The sequence below is a fragment of the Carya illinoinensis genome, chromosome 4 (genome assembly GCF_018687715.1).
Source record: "Carya illinoinensis cultivar Pawnee chromosome 4, C.illinoinensisPawnee_v1, whole genome shotgun sequence".
Classification (NCBI taxonomy): Eukaryota; Viridiplantae; Streptophyta; class Magnoliopsida; order Fagales; family Juglandaceae; genus Carya; species Carya illinoinensis.
Genome location: NC_056755.1, coordinates 42,876,868 through 42,888,456, shown reverse-complemented (window position 1 = coordinate 42,888,456; position 11,589 = coordinate 42,876,868). Strand labels below are relative to the sequence as shown.

Sequence of the window (11,589 nt, the reverse complement as noted above, 5' to 3'; positions counted from 1 at the left end):
ATTTATGAGTAAAGAATCACTGGATAAATAAATTATAGAGTATATCTAATTGTCGTGTGGGGCCCGTTGGGGCAGGCACTTGTGAGTCCCACTCTCCTCCTCTTTTTGACGGATAAATTACATAAATCATACCTACATTTTACTCTCATCCTATTACGTAAAATGTGTTATTTTCATTATTTTTAAATATTTTTTTTTAAGGAAAAAATTGACATCTTGATGGATAATATCACTTCGATAAAATGAGATGAGAGTGTAGTCTATAAAATTTCCCTTTCACACCATGTCGTTCTCCCCCATCTCATTGTTCACCCATCCATCATTTTTTATGCTTTGTTTTGTTGTTTTTTATTTTGTGTGTATTTTCTTTTAGGGACTTTAAAGTTTAGATTTCCACCGTTTAACCACCAGCAACACCCACAATGATATCCAAAAAGGTTCCTAGGGTTCAACTCCACCTTATCGCTTGGTCATATATACTTTTTGATAATGTGTGACCACCACGCACCGCTGCCAGCGTGCATATATAGTTGTCACATGCTCATTCCGAGCTCATCCATAGTTCTTGAAGGGCTAAAAATGGTCCATCCAACCCATTAAAGGGCAATCGTAAGAGGCAAGTAAGGAAAATAAAGGAATGTCACAAGACAAAAAGGAATGGGAGGCTGTTAGAGAAGAAGAGAAAAAAAAGAGAAGAAGATGAAAGCAAGTTAAACATACAAGAGGAGATCACATAAATCTGATTTCCTCACCTACTATTGACAAGGCCACAATAGAAGGGATCAGAGACTAGAGGATGGTGTACTTCCTGAGTGACTATTATTAGAATAAAATGATCATAACCTCACGACGAGAGTTTCATAAAGACTATTATTTCCAAGAAAGTGATATCTAGCCTCTATTATATAAAGATAAATGAGTGATTATGAGATACTGTAAAATACTCCTATTATAGCATTGGATTTGCCTTCCAAATGATTTGTGAACGTAGGTCCTATGTTGAACCACATAAATATGTGTTTTCATTTCCATTTATATTTTAATTAATACTATTTTTTCATTTACTATTATATATGAATGTATGTATGTAAGGGTGCCGTACCACTACTTCGGACCGCCATCGTGGGTTTCAGACAACATCATCGAGACTTTGACAACCTTAATGGATCGGGAATAATAACTCTTTCTTCCGTTCCAATCTATTGTGCAATTTTCTACATTAACAGTCATACGTACTACCTTTTGCATACTCTTTTGTTGGCATGCTCCTCCATTACGGCGTGAGTTAGGTATTCTACAGCATTTGCCTCAACTGGGATTTTACAGAACACACTCAATACCAATCCACCATTGAACTGCGCTAAAAATCCTCAGAGTGGTGATAATTTCTTGGCTTCATGTTAGGAAATTATATGAAAATGGCCTTTTGCAATTACCATTTTCTACGTACTTTGTTTCTTAGATTTCCCTGTATTAACTTGTTTGTGGTTTTCTTCCCCCCACCATTTGTATTAAAACGCTCAAACTCGAACCGTTGTAGCCTGAGTACTTAGAAACTGATGATCACTAGGCCTATAATTGGATCAGAATGTTACATAAAGTTTCAATTAACAATAAAATCAATGCAAGTATTTCTGTTTTTAAGTACGTAGAACATGAGTTTTTTGTCCTAGTCAAACAAAAATGGCTTAGAAAGTTTCTTATAAATTACCATATACAACCCTTCAATTCTGTGAAGAAAAAAAGAACCACTTTTGTTTTTTTCACGAGCAGTTCTATATGTAAGCACACGGCGCACCAATATGCGGACGAATGCTCACGTGGCATGTTAAAAAAAGGAAAAAAAAAAAAAGGACAGAAAACAAGAAAAAGAGGGAAATGCGGCTTCCTTCAGAAGCTTTCTCATTTCGTCCCATCTAGGCCGTGCGAGACGTTCTTCCCCGACCATCCACATACTTTTTCCGATGAATCTTCTCCACCATTTTCAGTGTAACCACCAACCCTCTCATCAGTTAACATTTATTTTCATCTATCTCTCACTTTCTCTATTTTGATCCTCAAGTCGTCTCTGTTTTTTTGACAGGTTCCTCAAGTGGCCTCTGTTCCGGTCCATTTTATACCATTAGAGTACATGGTAGTCTCAGAAGGAGAATCTCACCTAGCATTCGACTTTCACATGTAAAAATGTGCTTCCCGAAAAGGTATTTTTTGTTTTCTTGTTTATTTGAAAACAAGCATGTAACTTTTCACCATTTTTTTACTCTGGCTGTTCTTGTGGTGTTTTCCTTTACCTTACAAAGTGTTATTTATTTTAGTTTACAACCAAACTGATTTGTATATAGTTGCTGATCGAGGAAACCAGTAGAAGAAGGGAGGGTTGAAGGCTGCGTTGGTTGGTTTTCTAAAAATAGGGGAGATTGAGGCGAGAGTGAGGGTCGGAGGCTTGTTGGAATAGAAGGTAATTTTTCCTGCATGTTTAGATTTCATATGGATTATACAGTTTATAATAGGTGATTAGTTAAGTAGAAAGTAGTGAAATAATCGGCCCTCATAGATTAAAGAAACATTACAGAAGTGTTATACATGGTCTTAGGGGCATTATTAGCAACCAACATGCTGCTTTCGGATAATGTTGTTAGAATTTATTCTCATGTGCAGGCAAAACTTGTTTTGGTGCTTCAGAACATGAAAAGAGGAATTCACGTTGAGTTTATGCATAAAGTAGTGAATAAATTCACGTTGGTTGTAAACATAAATTTTTCCTCTCATTTCTGTTGTACTGTTTCTTTTTCTATGTTTTATTTGTGCTTGATCTCTGTCTCCGTTCAAATCCATGTGGTATGTTCGAGTGTGTGATCACGTGGAGAAAGATAGTCTTCAGGAGTAGTTTATAGTTTTGGTGTTTGCATGCTTTGAAATTCCTAGCTAAAAATAGGTAAATGTTTGGTTTGAATCAGAGTTCATGTGTCTTTGATCCGTGCTACAGTCCTTGGAAGTCTCTGTGATTATATTGGCTGCTATGCTTGTGGTTGTTGTTTCTTTCATGCTTTTAATTATTGCTAATTTTTATTTTTTCAAAATATTTCTCCTCTTTTAATAAACATTTTGCTGGACATAATGACTCTTAGATTTATTGTAAGATCATCCCTTCAATTGTTTCTTTGATCCTCACCATCTGATGGAGGGTGTTCATTTTTCAGTTTCAGAATTGCAAGATTGAGGCTTTTGATTTTCTTTAACCTCTGTTTGGACATGCAAATTAATCTATTAATCTATGTCTTACGGTGTTTGGGTTGCTTAGTTTAGTAACAAGGAACAGTTTGTTTCAAAATATAGTATGCATCTATATAGTAACCCCTTTTTATTTTTATTTAATAATTTTTTTTATTCTTAGAAAAAAAAATATAGTATGCATCTATTCATACATACAAGCATTGAACTAGAAGGGCTGGGTTTACTCAAACTATGAAAAAATGACCGTGCTCAATAGTAACGTTGAAGACATAATTTCTTATTATTTAGTTCTGTACTAATATCTGTTTTAGCTAGAACTAGCATGCACATAAACTCTACATATGCAATCATGCATGGTTGTATGTATTAAGTCCTCTTGATAAAAAGTTGCGGCCATATCAATTTAGTTTCAAAATGATAAATTATTCTAAGCATATATAATATCTATTATTGTATACTGCTACCAATGAAAATAGGTAATATAAAGCTAAGTTCCAAATTATTTATTGCATTATATATAATTTACATAAGCTGATTTTTAATGTATAAAAATATTCTCTAGATGGAGAAAGGGAAGGAGCCTGCATCTTCCTCTACACCTCCTACCGCAGATCCAGCAATAAATCCTTTGTCCTAGGTAGGAATTTATCGCTTTTGTAATATTCAGCTTTTATACCATTATCATTACTGGTTTTGTTCCGCAGTTGCGACGAGTACATCTTTGTTTCATAATCATTTTTATTTTATATGTTAGGCGATACCAATATCATTTTATCCGGATTTGTCAAACTATATGCATGGTTTCCATCTACCAATGCCACAGGCGTGGTTACCACCATTTGTAGTTCGTCCTGATGCAAACCCATCTACATGGACTAGTCAGGTGATAACTTCATTTGTTAAGTACAGTGGTTAACAATATCAATGCTTGTAATCAATTTTGTGGGTGTAATTGCAGGGAAATCTACTTCCCCCATTTCACTCATCAGTTTTCTCTCCGATTGGTGCTCAGTCGACAAGTTCAAGCCATGTGGATGAAATCCAACATATATCACCCAAGTCTAGTGGAAAAAGTTTGTCTACGCCCTCCATTCATGATACAAATGAACCCAATGATACTGATCAGTCTGGGGATACTGTTGAAGTCAAAGATGCTGATCAGTCCGACGGTACAAATACTATGCATACTGAAGGGGCCGATATCGTTGAGGAGCCGAAGTTGGAAATGGTGTTTAAATCTAAAGAGGAGTTACTTTCTTACTATAAACGATATGGGCAACAATCCGGTTTTGGGATTAACAAACAAATGAGTCATAAGTTTGAGGATGGGAGCATTAGATATGTCACATTGGGTTGTGCTCGTGGTGGGAAGGCACGGAACCGTACGACAAATGTCACGAGACCGCGTCCGACATCAAAGACAGAATGTAAGGCAAGGATAAATGTGATGTTTGAAAAAGGGGTGTTGAAGGTGTCCAGTGTTAACAATTCCCATAATCACGGCCTAAGTCCACAAAAATCGAGATTCTTTCGCTGCAATAGAGAAGTGAGCTCGTCTGTTAAGAGAGTGCTAGATATAAATGATCAGGTTGGGATCAGAATGAACAAGAGTTTTGCCTCTCTAGTTCAAGAAGCGGGTGGGTTTGAGAACTTGCCATTCACTGAAAAAGACTGTTGTAATTACATTGACAAGGCATGCCACCTTTGATTGGGAAAAGGTGGCGCTGGAGCCCTCCGTGAGTACTTTACTCAAATGCAATATAAGAATGACGGCTTCTTTTCAGTAATGGATATGGATGATGACGGGCGGTTGAGAAATGTATTCTGGGCGGATGCACGAAGTAGGGCAACCTACAAATATTTTGGAAATGTCGTCACATTCGACACGACATATTTGACAAATAGATATGGGATGCCGTTTGCACCGTTTGTTGGTGTAAACCACCATGGTCAGTCAATTCTTTTGGGGGCAGGATTAATTTCTAGTGAGGATACAGAAACGTTCACATGGTTATTTCAAACTTGGTTGACTTGTATGGATGGTGAAGCTCCCAAGGCTATTATCACAGATCAAGATCGAGCCATGAAAAATGCTATTAGTCTCGCCTTTCCAAACTCCCGACACAGATTTTGCTTATGGCACATATTGAAGAAATTGCCAGAGAAGCTAGGTTCACATGGTGCATACAAAACTGGTTTGAAAAGCCAGTTGCAAAATTGTGTGTATGACTCTCACACGATAGAGGAGTTTGAGGGCTCTTGGCAAGTGTTGATTACGAAGTACAACTTGCAGGAGAATGTGTGGTTGAAGAGTTTATACGCTGAGCGTACATATTGGGCACCGGTGTTCATGAAAGAAGTTTTTTGGGCTAGAATGAGTACAACCCAACGAAGCGAGAGCATGAATGCATTTTTTGATGGGTATGTTCATGCTAAAACAAACTTAAAAGAGTATGTCGATCAGTTTGATAATGCATTGAGGAAGAAGATTGAGAGTGAAAGTGAGGCGGACTTCCAGTCATTCAACGTCACAATTCCCGTTGTCTCTCCCTCTCCACTTGAGAAGATTTTTCAAGAGATATACACTTGCAATAAATTTAGAGAAGTTCAGAAAGAAGTTATAGGGATGCTTGCAACTCTTCCAGCTCTACACCGGAAGGATGGTGTAATTGCAACGTACCATGTAGAATGTGAAGTGAATGCTGATGAATTCATGAAGGAGGTGACTCACACAGTGTACTTTAATGAGGCCGAATGCGAAGTGAAGTGTTCATGTGCCTTGTTTGAGATGAGAGGGATATTGTGTAGACATGTATTAGGCATTATGAGAGTTAACAAAGTCCGTTCGGTTCTTGAAAAGTACATACTAAATCGATGGAGGAAAGACATAAAAAGGACATACACTCTTATACCTTCTTATTATGACTTAGTTGATCAGAGGCCTGAAGTTAGCAGATATTCATGTATCATCAAGAAATGTTACGAAGTAGCTACAAATGCATCGTCATGTGATGAGCACACTGAGGATATGCTAACTAAACTAGATGCGATGAACTTAGGCTATTGCACCAACTTGCCGCCCTCGAAGGTTGTAGTGATTCATGCCAACTCAACCACATATGCGAGTTCTAAGAAAATGTTGAGTCCTCATGTAGTCAGAAGAAAAGGTAGACCTCCATCTCTTAGAAAAAAATCAATGATTGAGAAAGTGAAACCCACGACGAAGAAGGCTAGTCAAAAAGGAAAGCGTAAACAGGTTAACTAAGTGCACTATTCTGAATATTTTAGCTTTTAAACTTTGTTTTACGTTGTGATATAACTGACATATATAAATTGCAATTTATTCATATATATATACCTGGTTTTTTTGCTTTGTAGCCACATGGAATAGAAGACGAAGTTATTGGAACGTGCAGGAATTTATTTGGGCAAACAGTTGTTGGAACACAACAAAATGTCCCAGTTGAGGTACATTTACGGGTTTTAAAATGAGTGCTTTAATTTTTTTTAGCTAAAAAGGACATATTGAAAAATTCTAGTCTATAGCTTTAATTTGATCTAATATTCCGCTTATGTATTGTTAGCCGATACAAAACACAACCGAAGTGTTAGACTTTAGTGCCACCGAGTTTGGGTTTGCAGTGAATCAGACTCAAGAAAGTGTAAAGCGTCTTCTTTAACTTGGTGATACTGTGTAAATTTGTCTTGATGAGTGTTTTGATGGGTTGTATTTTTATACTTATATAAAAACTGATATTGTAATGTGGACAGATTTTGCTTGGGATGGATGGAACCCAGCCGGATAGCTTGTGTGAGACTCAACCGTCACAATGAGAGACTTTTATGGTGCTCATTCTAGTGAGATTGCTTATTACATGGTTATTCATATAGAATTTTGCTTGGTTACGGAGCTTAGGAAAAGTACACACTTATGGTTTTGTGGAAAAATGTTGTATTTTTAAATCAGAATATTAATCATTCATTCTCAAGAAATGTACTTAGGAGTATACCTTCTTTGGCCTGCTGATGTGGTGGAGTATAACCCAAAGTTGTTATTAAATATTGTCGAGTGTTAGCTAGCGATTAGGCACTATGCCATTTGCTTGTTATTTTTTTTTTTTTGTGGTTTAAATTAAATCAGCTTGTAATTAATTTATGCTATTGATTGAGCTTTTATATATGATTTGGTGCTCTTCATGGCAGTTATGTACAAAAATTGACTTTTAGTGCGAAGAACAAGCGGATGGGGAGTCGATCAGCTCATAAAGCACTCAGGTGATAATGTATTGCAACATTAGTGGAGCAGGAGACTCAAGAAACTGCCATGAAAGATATAACAATCCGGTTTTTGGTGCTTGATGGGTGGTGTATTGCAAAACTAGTGGAGCAAGACATGCTAAGACAAATCTGTCCATGATGTACATTTTTATATATTTGGGTGGACTTGAGCCGTTGTAAACAGATTTTGTTGGGTGGAAGTTCGCAAGTAATTATTTTTTGATGGGTAGTTTGAGCCGTTGTAATTAGTTTTAGATTAAACGAGAGCATCAACTGTTGTATGTTCTCTATGTATTCAGATTTTTCTACTCCGTGTTTTTCATCAGTTAATTTCTAAAATGTATTCTTTTACTTGAATGATGGTGCTCTTCACGTTAGATCACAGATTTATGGATATGTATCAACAGATTTGATACATTAATCTATTTGTAGACTTCCAGGTTCCATTTTTACATGATTCATTGATATTGTTAATTTACAGGATATCATTTTTCTTGGCATCAGGCATTTATTACTCAAGTTATAAATGGAACTTGCCAAAATTTGCATTGTTTTTATGTTGGATCTCTTGATGATGCTTGAATTCCCGAATTGAGTGCTTGGCAGAATTAACAAAGCGTAAAAAAGGGCAGTTGCAACAATTAAAGATCTGGTGATAGCTAAAATGCTGCATTCATTTGATAGGTTCCTAACATATATGCAGTTTTGAATGTAACTAAGATTTAAGCGTACAATGTAATTATATTTCCCAATTTTGATTAACAACCGGACATGATGAGTCCGTTTTTATGAACTATTGAGAGTGAAGTTGGCAAGGCGAGCACCTGGACAATTTATGTTGGAAGGAGAACCCAAGATTACATCCACTTTGCATAGATAAGTTCAGATATACAATCAAGCCTACTCTTTCAAGCCTAGTCCCACAAGTTCCAAAATATTGTACATATATTTCCCACAAAATTGTAGGCATTTGCATAACTACTACTCTAAATGATTCGCAAGTGTTCATATCAGTACACACAATTCCAGCTTAGTGTGTATTTTATCATGATCGTACATAAAACAAATAGACAAATATTAAAATTGCCCAACATATACAAATATGTGTGCGTTGACGCCGAACTTCTAGCTCCATCTTGACAATTTCCCCCTATACTTTACGAACCTTTTCCATCCCATGTCGAACTTCTTCCATAGTTTTTCGAACCTCTTCCTCTAATTTTCGAAGCTCTTCTCGTGTTTTTTGAAACTCCTCTTGTGTTTTTTGAAGCTCATCCTTCTTCCTTAATAGCTCAATTTTGAAATTTACAAGTTCTTGTTCTCTTTCTTGACCGCTATCTGCCCATTTAAAAAAGTTGCAATGTGGTAACCCCTGTACAATCAACCAAACAAGAAGCATATTTTGTCAATATAAATACAAAAAATTTTAGTCAAACCCAAATGCAAGTTAGAGTGAATGTTAACAAATTTTTGTACCTTCATATTGTAGTTTGAACACCCAAAGAATGCTCGCCCTAAATTTCGCCGGGTATTTGATGTTCTAAGTGAAGCAGGTGATCCACAGGTGCACATTGGGTTGTTTTCCAATGTGCGATTAACAATAAAAGATGACGAAATCGACGATGATACCTTTTCTTTACTCATCATGTTCCCAAGTAACTATGGAGTATACAGATCCAACAAAAAAATTGATGATTTCATATACTGATTTATGTTGTGGTGAAGTAAGTTTTTTAACTAGTTGGTTTATCACCAAGTCTCAAGAATGCATTAGATCCAACAAAAACTACTGACAAATCAAGTACAATATTACCATGGAATATTTCTAACAAGGGATGGGTAAATCGTGGATCATCTCTTACTAGCAAGATGTTTTTTATCACTTCAGACTAGACTATGTTATGCCTAGTCGGGTGGTAGATCTATTAGCATGCCGGAAAGGATGTTTTGAGAGTTATCACAGCAAAATCTGTTGGAAAATGATTTTGTTCTGTTTAATGTGGTGCATGTGGAAAGCCAAAAATGGTCGGAGCTTTGAAGACGGCACAAGGACAATGATTTCAACCCTTGTTCTTCTTTAATGCTCTTTATTATTGGATTGCTAATCATTTTTATTTTTCTCTTGGTTCATGTTTTTCTTGATCTTTTTACTTCATCAATTTGGATTAACCTGATGTATACACTATGTGCACTTGGATGGTGTTTTTTCTCATTTAATAAAGCTTATCTTTCTTAGAAAAAGTCCTCTTGAAGTTCTATTTGTAATAAATGGCAACAGAACTTCTGATTAGGATTCTTCACGTTAAAGTTGTTTTCTTTGTTTTCCTTTTCCTTTTCTATCCGAAGGTTTTGTTGGATGTTGGGATTTTTAATAAACAAATAGTATGTACTTTGTAGAGAACATTACTGTTGAGTTGGTACTATATCATTGGTCTTGCTTCAAGTGCAAATGGGAGGACGGGCTGGGTTAGTGTACAAGTCTTTATACCTAATGTTCTTAGATGGTGCCCATTCTCTCTTGTCCCCACCCAAAAGAGAGAAAACTGTGAGTGTGTTATCCCTCCATGCTAAACAAGATGCTTTTCATGACAGTTTATTGTACCATGAGCCCCTGGAGAGCAATTCCCATTGTTATTAAGAAACCATATCTAGTGATAAGGATGGCCACCTCAAAGATTGGCAAATCTTACCCTCCACTGATTTTTGCCTTCAAATCTATATTAATTGGCCCCATCTTTTGATTGATAGTGGCCCACTAAGAATTTGTCTGCCATACAGCTGTGATGGCCAGCCTAAATTTCACATTGGAGGCCCATATGTTAACAACCCTCACTCTTGGTAGTGAACATTTTTATATCGTATTTTGCACTCGTCAATCGCATTGGTTGAAATTATTCAATGCAGATGAAGATTCAGCAAAGGAGGAGGCAAGGAGACAATTTCTAGATGCACTAGCTTACTCAAAGGTGGAAGTGGTTGTCAAACTTCAGGGTTGGGACGCTGACCTTACCAAAAGTGTGGCCCAAGCATCCTAATGAAATCTATCCAAGACACAATTGTGATTGTACAGTCAAAGAAATATGCTATGATACTAATGTGTTCCTCTAATATTTAACCTTCGATTGCAGGAGATCTACACTGGAAGCAAGTTTCTTTCAATATAAGTTCAAACTGGCAGGTATAAAAAGCAAAAGAGACTTTATAGACCTATATAAATGAAAAAAAAAAATAAAGTAAGGGGGGCAAGAGACCCCAAAAATTTTTTTTTGGCTCCTAGTAAATCTGGTTGTTCTTCTTAGTTCTGTTGCATAATCACAAATGGCAAATCTGTTTTCCTCTACCATTTGTGTTGCTTATCTTTGTAAATCATTATTTCCTATCTGAGAATAGAAATGACAACAGATTGTAGCTAAAACGAAAAGCAAGTACATGGCAGGAACATTCACAAAAAAGAAGAAATGTAAGCTAAGCTTCATAACCAAAAATAAACTACTTTCTTCCTACTTATCCCCTGTCAGTTGGGTTAAGTCATGCTATGATTACAGGTACAGTCTCTGGGGTCTACAGTGACATTACAGCATGGCCCGGAAGGGAGAGGGAAGATGGTAGTGAACAGATGGCTTATTTTGGGATAAAAACAGCTGAGAGGGTAATAGAATTTGAATGCAAGAGTAAAGTAGATAAACAGATGTGGACAGAGGGCATCCAACATATGTTAAATTGCCGTGCCAACTTAACATAATGATAAGATTTGAATTATTATCATTGGGGTAAAACAGACCAAACAACTTCTGCTAACAAAGTTACCAAGTCTAAATGAGAATGGTTCTATGTTTTCAAAAGATTTGATGTGGCCTGCCTTTTCTTTTCTTTAATGTAAAATGACCAGTTGTATGGAATCATCTACAACATAAGAACTAATAATACCACCACACATAAAATTTTAGATGTTCCTTAGTCTTTATTTTTTTTTCCTTTCTTTCTATTCTTTCTTTTCTTTCCTACAACGTAAGAACTAAAAACTAGATGGAATTGGAAAGCCGATAGAAACGATAGATCGAATAACATAACATAAAG

General features: G+C 36.3%; 1 protein-coding gene and 1 long non-coding RNA gene across 2 annotated transcripts; both read left to right on the top strand.

Annotated features, from left to right (window-relative positions):
- Nucleotides 1-2,371: 2,371 nt before the first annotated feature.
- Nucleotides 2,372-4,118, top strand: LOC122307231. The gene is made up of 3 exons (XR_006241668.1): nt 2,372-2,458; nt 3,797-3,871; nt 3,989-4,118. It is a non-coding gene; the product is annotated as an uncharacterized LOC122307231 (long non-coding RNA).
- A 902-nt stretch (nt 4,119-5,020) lies between these two features.
- On the top strand, nt 5,021-11,263 carry LOC122306538 (protein FAR-RED IMPAIRED RESPONSE 1-like). The gene is made up of 8 exons (XM_043118964.1): nt 5,021-5,751; nt 5,836-6,490; nt 6,613-6,702; nt 9,002-9,065; nt 10,417-10,527; nt 10,641-10,690; nt 10,915-10,972; nt 11,058-11,263. Exons 1-8 carry the CDS (start codon nt 5,021-5,023, stop codon nt 11,252-11,254), a joined length of 1,956 nt encoding a protein of 651 aa, XP_042974898.1. The 3' UTR covers nt 11,255-11,263.
- The last annotated feature ends 326 nt before the right edge of the window (nt 11,264-11,589 follow it).